Source organism: Hyla sarda, chromosome 5 (genome assembly GCF_029499605.1).
Source record: "Hyla sarda isolate aHylSar1 chromosome 5, aHylSar1.hap1, whole genome shotgun sequence".
NCBI classification, from domain to species: domain Eukaryota; kingdom Metazoa; phylum Chordata; class Amphibia; order Anura; family Hylidae; genus Hyla; species Hyla sarda.
The window spans coordinates 330,122,725-330,137,981 of record NC_079193.1 but is presented as its reverse complement, the minus strand read 5'-3'; the positions used below and the strand labels follow the sequence as shown (position 1 = coordinate 330,137,981).

General features: G+C 42.5%; 1 protein-coding gene across 2 annotated transcripts in view; it reads right to left on the bottom strand.

Moving 5' to 3' along the window:
• The window catches only part of VPS13B (vacuolar protein sorting 13 homolog B), a 1,225,788-nt gene that overhangs the window by 306,082 nt on the left and 904,449 nt on the right, over window positions 1–15,257 (bottom strand). The window contains exon 36 of one of the 2 annotated variants that reach the window (XM_056522375.1): window positions 5,971–6,092. The exons of the other annotated variant lie outside the window; for it this stretch is intronic. Coding sequence (XP_056378350.1) covers window positions 6,031–6,092 — 62 coding nt within the window. The 3' untranslated portion in view covers window positions 5,971–6,030. Of the gene's footprint in view, window positions 1–5,970; window positions 6,093–15,257 lie in introns of those variants that run through there. 2 annotated transcript variants of the gene reach the window in all.

The following is a 15,257-nucleotide window of genomic DNA, read 5'->3' as shown; positions in this document are numbered from 1 at the left end:
GCAGCCAGCCCTGTGATGACACAGCCCTATATATTTGGCAGACATCGCTGCAGACAGGCATTGTTGTGATTGTGTTACTGAGAAAAAAGATTTTTACAGCAGTGAATCAATTCACCTGAAGCCCACATCACTGCAGGCAGGCAGATAGGGATAGTAGAGAGAGAGAAAGAGTACACTTAAAAAAATTTAACGTAGCACTCGCCCCAATGTTGCAAAAACTCGTGGATTCTTTATTTCAAAGACATCTGGGATAGTTACAGGCAGGGACAGGAAGAACAACCAACAAGGGCTCCTCCGAACTCAGAGGAGCGGCAACGGCTAAACCTGCTTGGTCCCGCCTCACCAGATGTTGCACAGGGCACCAAGTTAAGTATGTTGCAACTGTACTGGGGTGTGTTACTCTAAAACTAATCGGGGCCTGTTAGTGTGAGCACTAAAAGACTTAGTCGCCTGCTTTTAATGCCTAATTCAGGTGTAAACGCACTGGGCGTATTTTGCTATCCTAAGTGTAATATATAATACGCACTCAGCGCTTTTACGTTTCTTCCTGTTAAACTCATAGGGGCCAATTAAGGCCAGAATTACCTACACACCTTCTTTTAACGCCTAATTCAGGTGTAACCGCACTGGGGCGCATTTTCCTATCATAAGTGTAATATATAGGCACTCAGCTGTTGTATAAGTATACCAGGACATGCATAGAGGAGGGGCAGAGGCCTGAATTTAACAAGGCAGAGGTTGCAGCAGGGTAGGGGTGCGTGGCAGCAGGAGTTTCAGCGAGAGGTCTGAGCTCTCGGTGTCGGCTAGCGGTCGTGTCTCGACCAGCAACCCAGCAGCCATGATTGGTTCACTCGGTCATTTGACATTCGACACCCCAGACAACAGTCGGTGGGTTCCTCAGACTCAACCCTCAGTTGGCATGGCCCTCATGCTACTGCCACCTTCAGGCTCTGTCATTGTGCCACCATATGGCCTCCTCATGCTGATATTGCCACCTCCAGGCTCTCTCATTGTGCCTCCATATGGTCTCCTCATGCTGATTCTGCCACCTCCAGGTTCTGTCATTGTGCCGCTCTGCGGCCTAGATAGGGTACCACGACCTCCAGGCTGTGTCATTCTGCTGCCATGTGATCTCTTCATGCTGCTGGCACATTACACTTGATAAAGAGGTACTCTGGTGGAAAACATTTTTTATAGGTCCTTTTAAGACAACTGGTGTCAGAAAGTTAAACAGATTTGTAAAGTACTGCTATTAAAATTTTTTAATCCTTCCTGTACTTATTTGCTTTATAGTACAGATGGAATTCATTTATTTTTGGATTTCTTTTCTATCTGTCCACAGTGCTCTCTGCTGAAATCTCTGTCCGTGTCAGTTCCTGAAACGGACAGAGGTGTCAGCAGAGAGCACTGTGGACAGACAGAAAAGAAATTCAAAAAGAAAAGAACTTCCTCTGTACTATACAGCTGCTAATAAGTACTGGAAGGATTAAAGGGGTACTCCACTGGAAAACCTTTTCTTTTAACCTCTTCAGGACCCATGACGTATGCATACGTCATCACACCCTGGGTCTTAAGGACCCATGACGTATGCATACGTCATGTCTTTTCCTGGTCTCCGCCGCTCACCCGGCGGAGATCGGAAGCGGATCCCTGCTGAAATCCTTCAGCAGGGATCCAGGGCAAACGCCGAGGGGGGCCATACCGGGTCTCTGGGACCCGACCGCCCGGTAATTTCGCATGATCTCGGCTGTCACAGACAGCCAGGACCATGCTGAAGACTAGGAGCGAGGTGGCAAGCCTGCCACCTCCTCCGATCCCCTGCGATTCTTCGGTTAGTTAACAGACCAATCGCAGGGGGGGGGGGGGGGCGGTTACTTCCTCCCGTCCTGCCAGGCCCCTGGAAGTCCGGAGAGGACGGGAGGAAGACCGGAGGACGCGGCGGGGGACGGGGGAGTGCTGGGGACCGGCCCCGGTACTTACCTCGTCCCTGAAGACCCGGATCCCGGCGAGGAAGATGGCGGCGGCGACAGGTGAGTAGATCTTCAGCCGCGGTCGGGCCCTTTACAGCAATGTACGTCGCCGTAAAGTGACATGCATTGCTGTATTGGGACCCTATATACCTCAACTCCCAGCATGCCCAGACAGCCCTTGGCATCTGGGCATGCTGGGAATTGCAGTTTTGCAACATCTGGAGGTCCACAGTTTGGAGACCACTGTGCCCTTCCAGATGTTGCAAAACTACACATTGTCAGCATGCCCTTACTGTCCAGGCATGCTGGGAGTTGTAGTTCTGTAACATTTGGCCCTTCAGATGTTGCAGAACTACAACTCCCAGCATGCCTGGACAGTTTTGGCATACTGGGAGTTGTAGTTTTGCAACATCTGGAAGGGCACAGATTGGGAACCACTGTATTAGTGGTCTGCAAACTGTAGTCCTCCAGATGTTGCAAACTACAACTCCAAGCATGCTGGGAGTTGTAGTTTGGCAAAATCTGGCTCTAAAGATGTTGCCGAACTACTACTCCCAGCATGCCTGAGAATGTTTGGGAGTTGTGGTTTTGCAACAACTGGAGGCACACTGGTTGGGAAACATTGTCTGTTTCCTAACTCAGTGTTTCCCAACCCGTGTGCCTCCAGCTGTTGCAAAACTATAACTACCAGCATGCACTGATAGACTGTGCATGCTGGGAGTTGTAGTTTTGCAATAGCTGGAGGTCCCCCCCTTGTGAATGTACAGGGTACATTCACATGGGCAGGGGGCTTACAGTGAGTATCAGGCTGCAAGTTTGCGATGCAGCAAATTTTGCGCGGCAGCTCAAACTCGCAGCAGGAAAATCGCTGTAACCCCCCCTGCCCGTGTGACTGTACCCTAAAAACACTACACTAACACAACATAAAATAAAAAGTAAAAAACACTACATATACATATACCCCTACACAGCCCCCCTCCCCTCCCCAATAAAAATGAAAAACGTCTGGTACGCCACTGTTTTCAAAATGGAGCCTCCAGCTGTTGCAAAACAACAACTCCCAGTATTGCCGGACAGCCGTTGACTGTCCAAGCATGCTGGGAGTTTTGCAACAGCTGGAGGCACCCTGTTTGGGAATCACTGGCGTAGAATACCCCTATGTCCACCCCTATGCAAATCCCTAATTCAGGCCTCAAATGCGCAAGGCGCTCTCACTTCGGAGCCCTGTGGTATTTCAAGGCAACAGTTTAGAGTCACATATGGGGTATCGCCGTACTCGGGAGAAATTGCCTTACAAATTTTGTGGGGCTTTTTCTCCTTTCACCCCTTATGAAAAAATGAAGTTGGGGTCTACACCAGCATGTTAGTGTAAAAAAAAAAATTTTTTACACTAACATGCTGGTGTTGCCCTATACTTTTCATTTTGACAAGAGGTAAAAGGGAAAAAAGCCCCCCAAAATTTGTAATGCAACTTCTCCCGACTACAGAGATACCCCATATGTGGGCGCAAAGTGCTCTGGGGGCGCACAACAAGGCTCAGAAGGGAGAGTGCACCATGTACATTTGAGGCGATTTGCACTGGGTTGCCTGTTGTTACCACGGTTTTGACAAACGCAAAAAAAAAAAAAAACCACATGTGACCCCATTTCGGAAACTACACCCCTCACGGAATGTAATGAGGGGTGCAGTGAGAATTTACACCCCACTGGTGTCTGACAGATCTTTGGAACAGTGGGCTGCGCAAATTAAAAATTTTGTACAGCCCACTGTTCCAAAGATCTGACAGACACCAGTGGGGGGTAAATGCTCACTGTACCCCTTGTTACGTTCCTCAAGGGGTCTAGTTTCCAAAATGGTATGCCATGTGGGGGTTATTTTGCTGTTCTGGCACCATAGGGGCTTCCTAAATGCGACATGCCCCCCGAGCAAAATTTGCTCTCAAAAAGCCAAATATGACTCCTTCTCTTCTGAGCATTGTAGTTCGCCCATAGTGCACTTCATGTCAACTTATGGGGTACCTCCATACTCAGAAGAGATGGGGTTACAAATTTTGTGGGGTATTTTCTGCTATTAACCGTTGCAAAAATGTGAAATTTGGGCGGAAACACACATTTTATTGAATTTTTAAATTTTTTTTTACATATGCAAAAGTCGTGACACACCTGTGTGGTATTAAGGCTTACTTTATTCCTTGTTACGTTCCCCAAGGGGTATAGTTTCCAAAATGGTATGCCATGTGTTTTTTTTTTCCTGTTCTGGCACCATAGGGGCTTCCTAAATGCAACATGCCCCCCGAAAACCATTTCAGAAAAACGTACGCTCCAAAATCCCCTTGTCGCTCCTTCCCTTCTGAGCCCTCTACTGTGCCTGCCGAACACTTTACATAGACATATGAGGTATGTCCTTACTCGAGAGAAATTGTGCTACAAATATAAGTATACATTTTGTCCTTTTACCCCTTGTAAAATTTCAAAAATTGGGTCTACAAGAACATGCGAGTGTAAAAAATGAAGATTGTGAATTTTCTCCTTCACTTTGCTGCTATTCCTGTGAAACACCTAAAGGGTTAAAATGCTGACTGAATGTCATTTTGAATACTTTGGGGGGTGCAGTTTTTATAATGGGGTCATTTGTGGGGTATTTCTAAGATGAAGATCCTTCAAATCTACTTCAAACCTGAACTGGTCCCTGAAAAATTGTGATTTTGGAAATTTTGTGAAAAATTGGAAAATTGCTGCTGAACTTTGAAGCCCTCTGATGTCTTCCAAAAGTAAAAACTCGTCAATTTTATGATGCAAATATAAAGTAGACATATTGTATATGTGAATAAAATAAAATAATATTTGGAATATCCATTTTCATTATAAGCAGAGAGCTTCAAAGTTAGAAAAATGCCAAATTTTCTAATTCTTCATCAAATTTTGGGATTTTTCACCAAGAAAGGATGCAAGTTACCAAAAAATTTTACCACTAAGTTAAAGTAGAATATGTCACGAAAAAACAATCTCGGAATCAGAATGATAACTAAAAGCATTCCAGAGTTATTAATGTTTAAAGTGACAGTGGTCAAATGTGCAAAAAATGGCCGGGTCCTAAGGTCCTTAATCAACTAGTGCCAGAAAGTTAAAAAGATTTGTAAATTACCTCTATTAAAAAATCCCAATCCTTCCAGTACTTATCAGCTGCTGTATGCTCCACAGGAAGTTTGTTTCTTTTTGAATTTCCTTTCTGCTTGATCACTGTTGACACCTCTGTCTATGTTAGAAACTGTCCAGAGCAAGAGAGGTTTGCTATGGGGATTTGCACCTACTCTGGACAGTTCCTAAAATGGACAGAGATGTCAGCAGAGAGCACTTGTGGTCAGGTAGAAAAGAAATTCAAAAAGAAAAGAACTTCCTGTGTTTTACACACTGGAGTACTGGAGTACTTCCTGTGTACTATAAGTCCTGGAAGGATTTGGATTTTTTTAATAGAAGTAATTTACAATTATGTTTTCCACTGGAGTATCCCTTTAATCTCTTCAAAGTCTTCAATTGACATCTAAAAAATCTCTTTAATCTCATCAATTGTGACGCCATATGGTCTCCCGACCCTGCTGCCACCTCCAGATTCTGTCATTGTGCCACTCTTTGGTCTGGTCATGCTTCTGGCACCTCCAGGCTCTGTCATTGTGCCACTCTGTGGCCTACAAAAGCTGCCACCACCTCCAGGCTTTGTCATTCTGCCACCATATGGTCTCCTCATGCTGATGCCACCTCCAGGCTCTGTCCTTTTGCCACTCTGTGGCCTACATAGGCTGCCGCCACCTCCAGGCTGTGTCATTGTGCCGCCATGTAGTCTCCTCATGCTGCTGGCACATTAAATGAAACTTGTTAATCTATTAAAAATCTTCAATTTAAAATAAAAAAAAATCTCCTTAATATTTTCAATTGTGAGGCCTTATGGTCTATTCAGGCTGCTGCCACCTCCAGGCTGTGTCATTGTACCACCATGTGATCTTCTCATGCTTCTGGCCCATTAAATTAAACTTGTTAATCTATTCAAAATCTTCTATTTAAATTTAAAAAAATCTCCTTAATATTTTCAACTGTGAGGCCCTAGGGTTGTTGTCATATATTGTCTCTGGAATTACAAGAATCAAAGGAAATAGGTTGGAGCGATAAAAAACAAAACAAAAAAAAACAACTGTTTAAATGACACATTTGCAGTTTCATATGCAGTTTCAAAGTACCAGCCGTGTTTACTTACATGTGCATGACTTAATAGACTTAATAGATGATGCTCACCAGGCATCAAAAAAAGGATTTAAAAAAATTGAAATAAATAAAAATTAAATAAAAAAAATCTCTTTAATCTTTTCAACTGTGAGGCTATATAGTCTCCCGATCCTGCTGCCACATCCATACGCTCTGCGGCAGTGATTCTAATAGCAACGCCGGTAATCTGTATATCATACTGATTAACAGTATTATTTCACTAACCCAGCACACTCTCTACGCGTGTTACAACAAGGCTTATTGTTCTATGCCCCTATTGAGGCTCTCTGTAGCCCAAATAAATTCAGATCAAAACTAATTTTTTCGGAAAATACGGTGAATCAGCCGAATCGAATTTTCAAACAATTCGCTCATCTCTAGCCAACACTTTTATTTTTAACCTTTTTGCTATTTATATAGTTAAAGAACATTTTAGGGTTAGCTTTACTCTCTTTCGCAATGAGTCTTTTTGTCTCTATTTTTGCGGCTGTTATTTTATTTTTTTTACATATTTTAAATTTTTTTCTATAGTTTTTTAATGCTTTTAAACTGCCGTCCTGTTTTAGTGTCAAAAGATATATTTATTGAAAGCAAGGAAACGGTACAGAGAAGTACATTGCAATCATAGTTAAACAGTATAAAAATACATACAACTAGTTTTGAACCCGATGTAGTCTCATCGTAGACAACAACCGGCAAAAATGCCAACCAACTGGGGCCAGAATCAGTGGACCCGGAGAGGGACGGGGGGTAGGTAAGGATGGGGAAGGCAAGGAGGGTGGGTGATGGAGAAGAAGGGTAAAGGAAGTATCAGTGGGGATAAGTAATCCGTGTTGTGAAATGTTTTAGACCTATTAATACAGTGCATCACAAAGATAGGTAATATGTCAAGTCCGGGGCATGGGGAGAAGACAGCCATGGTTCCCAAACCTTATCAAAGTTATCTCTGGTGTCAGCTCTAATTGCATTAAGTTTTTCAGATAGCAATATTTGATTTACTCTAGAGACTACCATAGAGCTAGATAGAACATTGGAGCGCCATTTAGACGCCACATGGATCCTGGCCGCCAGCAGAATAAATTGAGTTAACTTAAATGAAGCAAAAGACATGCCCTGCGGCCTACGTCCCAATAAGCAGAAATCAGGAGAGGGGGACAGTCTAATGTGTAAGACCGAGGAAATTAGGTTTGCTATGTCCGACCAAAATCTCGCCACCTGAGGGCAGGTCCACCATATATGGAGCATGGAACCCGTCTCTCGGCAGCCCCTAAAGCATTCTGAGGACACTTCAGGATGTATGATGTGCAAGCGAGCTGGCACATAATAAGCCCTGTGTAGGACCTTCAGGGAGGTTTCAACAAGGGAAACCTGCCAACTTCCTTTACTGATTTGAATACAACAATCGTGCCACGTAGATAAGGGCATAGAGACCCCCAGATCCTCTTCCCATTGAGTCATGAAAGGCAGCTTAGTGTCTGGAGGAGGCTTGTTAAGCAAAGCATAAATGTGAGATAGGGAGCCAGGTCGATAGGGTGAGTAGATGGCAAGTGTCTCAAAAGAGGTAGGGGAAATCCCCGAAGAGGAGAAGGGAAGAGATAGAAGGAAGGAAAAGATCTGATTAAGTCTATACAATTCAGAAGGTGGAGCCGTCCTGTTTTAGTAGTTTAAGTGCTTTAATTTTGTCATTTATCCACATTGGTTTTCTTTTATTCCTGACCCTTTTATTCCCTTTTAAAGTGAGAATTTTGAATATTCTTAAAAGTCTCCCATTTAGTGTCAGTATTTTTGTTTTTGAAGACATTATCCCATTTCATGTTGTTAAGTGCTTCTCTGAGTTACTCAAACTTTGACTTCCTAAAGTTAATTGTTTTTGTGGCCCATCGAGAGGTTCCCTTATTGCAGAACAAGTTATAATGTATCATATTATGATCACTCTGTCAGGTCTCTTGGTTAATATTAAGTCCAGTAAGACGCCCCCTCTGGTCAGGCCCTGCACCATTTGGGACAGATAACTGTCTTCAGCTATAGTCATAGAAACCTGTTTCCTTTATGAGATTCATATAACTCAGTCTCCCAGTTTATATCAGGATAGTTAACCCCTTAATGACAATAAACGTAATGTACGTCATGGTGCTGTGGTACTTAATGCACCATGACGTACATTTACGCTTCGTGATGACTGCGAGCACTGGACCGATACTCGCATCATGCACGGCAGGTCCCAGCTGCTATCAGCAGCCAGGAACCCGCCGGTAATGGCAGACATCAGCGATCGCGCTGATGTCCGACATTAACCCCTCAGATGCTGTGATCGAAACAGATCACGCCATCTGCAGCAGTGCGGCACTTAAAATGGATGATCGGATCGCCCGCAGCGCTGCCACGGGGATTCGACCATCCAGAATGGCGGACAGAGGTCTCCTCACCTGCCTTCGGCCATCCCCTGGGGTCTTCTGCTCTGCTCTGATCAGCACTATGCCCTATGCATAGCACTGAACAGTATTAGCAATCAACTGACTGCTATAAATAGTTCCCTATGAAGACATAAAAAGTGTTAAAAAATTAAAAAAGTTTTAAAAAAAAGGGAAAAATTCCCTTCCCCAATAAAAATGTAAATTGTTCTTTTTTTTTTCCATTTTACCCCCAAAAAGCTTAAAAAAAATAATTAAAAAACATTTGGCATGGTCGCGTGCGTAAATGTCTGAACTATCAAAATATAATGTTAACTATGCCGTATGGTGAACGTGTAAACGTAAAAAAAAAAAAAAAAGAAAAGTCCAATATTGCTACTTTTTTTTTTAGATATGAGGACGGGATAGGAGGACAGGATAGGAAGTCGGGATAGGAGGTCAAGATATGAGGAGGGGATAGGAGGTCAAGATAGGAGGGCAGGATAGGAGGTCGCGATAGGAGGACGGGATAGGACGACGGGATAGGAGGTCGGGATAGAAAGTCGAGATAGGAGGTCGAGATAGGAGGATGGGATAGGAGGTCGAGATAGGAGGATGGGATAGGAGGTCGAGATAGGAGGATGGGATAGGAGGTCGAGATAGGAGGATGGGATAGGAGGTCGAGATAGGAGGACGGGATAGGAGGACAGGATAGGAGGTCGAGATAGGAGGACGGGATAGGAGGTCGGGGTATGACAACAATATGTGAGGACGGGATATGAAGTCAAAAGATTCCTCTGTTGATTTTTCTCCACAAGGATTAGGAAGGAAAAACAGGGCAACACGGGGTACTCCGCTAGTATATACATAAAACTCAATGTGTGTGTGTGTATGTATGTATGTGTGTGTGTATGTTCCAGCATCACGTCCAAATGGCTAAAGATATTAACATGAAACTTGGCACACATTTTACTTAAAACAACAAACAGGATAGGTGATTTAACCCTTACTCACCCCCATTTGCCAGGTTCGGGGTTCTTGTTTAAAGTCCCATACAAGTCTATGGGAAATATATGTTACTGCATAACTTCCAAACAGCTGGAGATATTTCGATAATACTTGGTCACATGTTACTTATATGTCCACTTAAAATATAGGATAGTTAATTTAACCCTTAACTACCCTCATTTGTTAGGGTCGGGGTTTTTCGTTTAAAGTCCCATGCAAATCAATGGGAAATGTATGTTCCCACATAACTTTTGTACGGCTGGAGCTATTTCAATAATACCTGGTACACATATCACTTATATGTCAAATAAAAAGATATGATAGTTAAATTAAATCTTACCTACACCCTTATATAAAAGATGCGTTTTTTCAGTTTCAAGTCCCATGTGAGTATATGGGACTTCCAGTACCTTACTCCACAAGCTCCGCTCTGCATCTCCTGGTGAATGTGTCAATCTGGCTTGCAAGCCACACCCCATCTTACAAAGAGAGGAGGTCTGGATAGGAGGTCGGGATAGGAGGTTGAGATATGAACATGGGATATGAGGTCGAGATATGAGGACGGGATATGAGGTCAAGATAGGAGGACGGGATAGGAGGTCAGGATATGAGGATCGGGTATGAGGACAGGATATAAGGTTGAGATAGGAGGACAGGATAGGAGGTCAGGATATAAGGTCGGGATATCATGTCGGGATATGAGGTCGGGATAAGAGATCGAGACATGAGGTTGGGATGTGAGGACGGCATAGGAGGTCGAGATATGAGGACGGGATAGGAGGATGGGATAGGAGGATGGGATAGGAGGACGGGATATGAGGTCGAGATATGAGGCCGGGATAGGAGGTCGGGATAGAAGGTCGGGATAGGAGGCTGAGATATGAGGTCGAGATATGGGGACGGGATATGAGGACGGGATATGAGGACGGGATATGAGGTCAAGATATGAGGACGGGATAGGAGGACGGGATAGGAGGACAAGATATGTCGAGATAGGAGGATGGTATATAAGGAAGGGATAGAAGGTCAAGATATGAGGACGGGATATGCGGTTGGGATATGCGGACTGGATATGGGGACAGGATATGACAACAATATATAATATATGGGGATGGGATATGAAGTCAAAAGCTTCCTCCTTTGTTGATTTTCCTCCCCAACAAGGATAAGGAAGGAAAAACCGGGCAACACCGGGTACTCAGCTTGTGTATATATATACACACACATATATCAAAATAAATTGTGTTAGGGGCAACTGTCCCCTCTTAAAGAGGACATGTGGTCAAACCTGTGGATACAGTGTATGGGTCTATGAGTGGCCAGCACTGAACAAATGCCCGGCAATTATATATATATATATATTACGTTCCCTACCCTCATAGCACACACTGTCACCAAAGACCCTATGTTGATGAAGTGCCCACCCTACTAAGGGATTTATAGAATAGAAAGCCCCATATCTCAGGAACTAGGGCCCTATCAGCATACTGTAAAAGTGTATGTGATCAGGGTCATTTAACCTATCTATACATACTAAAATATATATTTTTTGCTTTGAAAACAGGTACTCTTTAAAAGCTGTGGGTCTTTACTTACAGTCTACATCATAATTTTTTTTATGCTCACTCGTTCACAGGGTAAACCCCTTAACGGTACAACTGAAGCCATTCTCCACATAGATAGGGTAAGTTTCCCCTTGTTTGGTTGCCATAATCCAAAAATTCTTTATTAATAGGATGTTCGAAACCTTCGCTACTTAAATATATATATATATATATATATATATATATATTATTAAAATGAACTGGTGCCAGAAAGTTAAACAGATTTGTAAATGACTTCTATTTAAAAATCTTAATCCTTCCAGTGCTTACCAGCTGCTATATGCTCGACAGGAAGGTCTTTTCTTTTATAATTTCCTTTCTGTCTGACCACAATGCTCTCTGCTGACACCCCTGTCCATGTCAGGAACGGTCCAGAGCAGAGGTTTGCTATGGGGATTTTCTCCTACTCTGGACAGTTCCTAAAATGGACAGAGGTGTCAACAGAGAGCAGTGTGGTCAGACAGAAAAGAAATTCAAAAAGAAAAGAACTTCCTGTGGAGCATGTAGCAGCTGATAAGTACCGAAAGGATTAAGATTTTTAAATAGAAGTAATCTACAAATATGTTGAACTTTCTGGCACCAGTTGATTTAAATTTTGTTTTTTTCCAGTGGAGTACCCCTTTAATGTGTGTGTGTGTGTGTGTGAGTACATATAATATCAGTATGTTCAGCAGTGATAAGTTTGACAGCAATGATAAGCTTATACAGAATATGAATGTGCCTTGTGTACAGAAGCTGAAAATCAAGGTGTCTTGTCACCCCCGCCCATGTGAAGGTCTGCAGTAGATGACCTGCCTGCCTCTTCCCCTCCTCAGTTCAGCACTGCCCTTGTGTAGCTATGTTAGGAACAGGTGGCCCTGCTTTCAATAACGGAGGGCTAGCATGCCAGTGTGAGGCCTGGATTAATTCACCTTCTCGCAGGGAATTTTCCTCGGTTGGGATTGGATTTATTATGGCTTCACACATGGAACGTAGCTCATGTCATCTGAGGGCAGTGACACATCATATGATTCAAATTAACCTGCTATGGACTGTTCCATGGGGCTTGAGATTGTGTATTAAAATGACGACATTTTTAAAACAGTTTGATGGAAACCAGGACCCCTTAAGTGCAATGGTTCCAATTTGTTCCAACTAATCTATCACCTGCTGGATATATTATTCTAAAGGGTTTCTTTCTGGTAGCTGAACGTTTTCCAGCCTTTTATATAATGCTAAGCTAGCTAATGGGTGTAATTGTGCCTTTATAAAAGAAAGCTAAATATTTTTGTGGCAGATGAAAATGTAATGTGGTATATATAGTCTCTGACAAAAAACCACTATGAGGTAACTAATGAACAAGATTATGGCCGGGGTACAGCAGTTTATAGTCATGTGATCTGGGCTGGGCACACACTTTCAAAAGAGTCATTCTTGTACAAATGCTGGACTAAACTTATAGCTGAAAGAGCAACATAAGTCTGAGTTGCACCTTCTCATATGTTAACTCTACAGAGCTGTATGGGGGTGTTGGAAAACCAAAATAACAACAATTGAACGTGAAAATTGAAGCTTTTGTGAAGACATTTTTGTACTGATTAAGTTAATTGAGACTTACTCTAGTTTATATATTTTTTTAAATAAATAAATAAAATAGTTTTACAACAGAGAAAAAAACAGCACAGCCTAAAAGTGGAAAAACGAGAAAAAAAAATGAAAAAAATTCTTACAATTTCAAATAAAAAGAAAACAAATAATCACTTAATTTTCAGTTGCAGTGTTTTTTGTAAGTTATAACACTAAAAGAGTTTATCCAAGTCTCATAACAAAATAATAATAAAACATTTTTTTTAATCACTTTAACTAGTTAAGAGTTTCTCAGATTTCCTGTTGTCCTTGGAAAACAATGGCAAGAATGTAACAAATTGTTTTATTTCTTGGAATATTTTTGAATTCATGTAATTAATTCAAGAAAAATGAGCTACTGATTAAAGGGGTACTCCGGTGCTTACACATCTTATCCCCTATCCAAAGGATTGGGGATAAGATGCCTGATCGCGGGAGTCCCGCAGCTGGGCGTGTTCGCTCCGGGTCTGATTACGGTCGACCGCAGGGCCGGCGGCGTTTGACGTCACGCCCCCACCCCCGTGTGACGTCACACTCCGCCCCTCAATCCAAGCATAGCTATCACGCCCCCTCCCGTAGGCTTACATTGAGGGGCGGAGCGTGATGTCACACAGGGCGGAGGCGCGATGTCACACGCCGCCGACCCTGCGAACACGCTCCGGGGACTGATTACAATCGGGGTGCCGCGTGCATGATCACGGGCATCCTCAGCTGCAGGACTCCCGCGATCAGGCATCTTATCCCCTATCCTTTGGATAGAGGATAAGAAGTGTAAGCACCGGAGTACCCCTTTAAAGGCCTTTAAAAAGTACCTGTAAGATGTGAGCAAATTTTCTACAAATAAAAGTAACTTAAAGGGGTATTCCAGGCAAAACCTTTTATATATATATATATATATATATATATATATATATATATATCAACTGGCTCTGGAAAGTTAAACAGATTTGTAAATTACTTCTATTAAAAAATCTTAATCCTTCCAATAGTTATTAGCTTCTGAAGTTTTCTGTCTAACTGCTGAATGATGATGTCACGTCCCGGGAGCTGTGCATGATGGGAGAAAAACCCTTGCATGATGGGAGAATATCCCCATAGGAACTGCACAGCTCCCGGGACGCGAGTCATCAGAGAGCAGTTAGACAAAAAAAAAAACAATTCAACTTCAGAAGCTAATAACTATTGGAAGGATTAGGATTCTTTTATAGAAGTAATTTACTACAAATCTGTTTAACTTTCCAGAGCCAGTTGATATATAAAAAAAAGTTTTGGCCTGGAATACCTTTTTAACCTCTTAAGGACCCATGGCGTAAATGTACGTCCTGAGTCCGCTCCCGATCTATAATGCGGGGCCACGGCGTGTCCCCGCCTCATAGCGGGTCGGCCCCAGCCTCTAACAACGGCCAGGACCCGTGGCTAATAGCCGCGCGTTATAAACCCTTTAGACGTGGCATTCAAAGTTGAACGCCGCATCTAAAGTGAAAGTAAATCGTTGCCAGTTAACTCAGGGGGCTGTTCGGGATGTCCGCGGCAAAATCGCGGCATCCTGAACAGCTGTAAGACAGCAGGAGGGTCCCTTACCTTGCCTCCTGGTGTCCGATCACCGAATGACTGCTCAGTGCCTGAGATCCAGGCATGAGCAGTCAAGCGGCAAAATCATTGATCAATGGTTTCCTATGAGAAACCATTGATCAATGTAAAAGATCAGTGTGTGCAGTGTTATAGCCCCCTTTTATAACATTGCAAAAAAAAGTGAAAAAACTAAGTGAATAAAGATCATTTAACCCCTTCCCTAATAAAAGTTTGAATCACCCCCTTTTCCCATTAAAAAAAAAAACAGTGTAAATAAAAAAAAAAAACGTGTGGTATCGCCGCTTGCGGAAATGTCCAAATTATAAAAATATATCGTTAATTAAACTGCACGGTCAATGGCGTACTCGCAAAAAAATGCAAAAATTCAAAATTGTGTATTTTGGGTCACTTTTTATATCATGAAAAAAGGAATAAAAAGCGATCGATAAGTCCTATCAATACAAAAATGGTACCACTAAAAACTTCAGATCAAGGAGCAAAAAATTTGCCCTCATACCGCCCCATATGCGGAAAAATAAAAAAGTTATAGGGGTCAGAAGATGACAATTTTAAACATATAGATTTTCCTGCATGTAGTTATGATTTTTTTCCAGAACTACGACAAAATCAAACCTACATAAAAAGGGCATTATTTTAATCGTATGGACCTACGGAATAAAGATAAGGTGTAATTTTTACCGAAAAGTGTACTGTGTAGAAACGGAAGCCCCCAAAAGTTACAAAATGGCGTTTTTTTCAATTTTGTCTCACATTGATTTTTTTTTCCTGTTCCATGTTACCTAATTTTTTTCTATTTTATTTATATGATTTATATTTTTCATTTAACCCCTT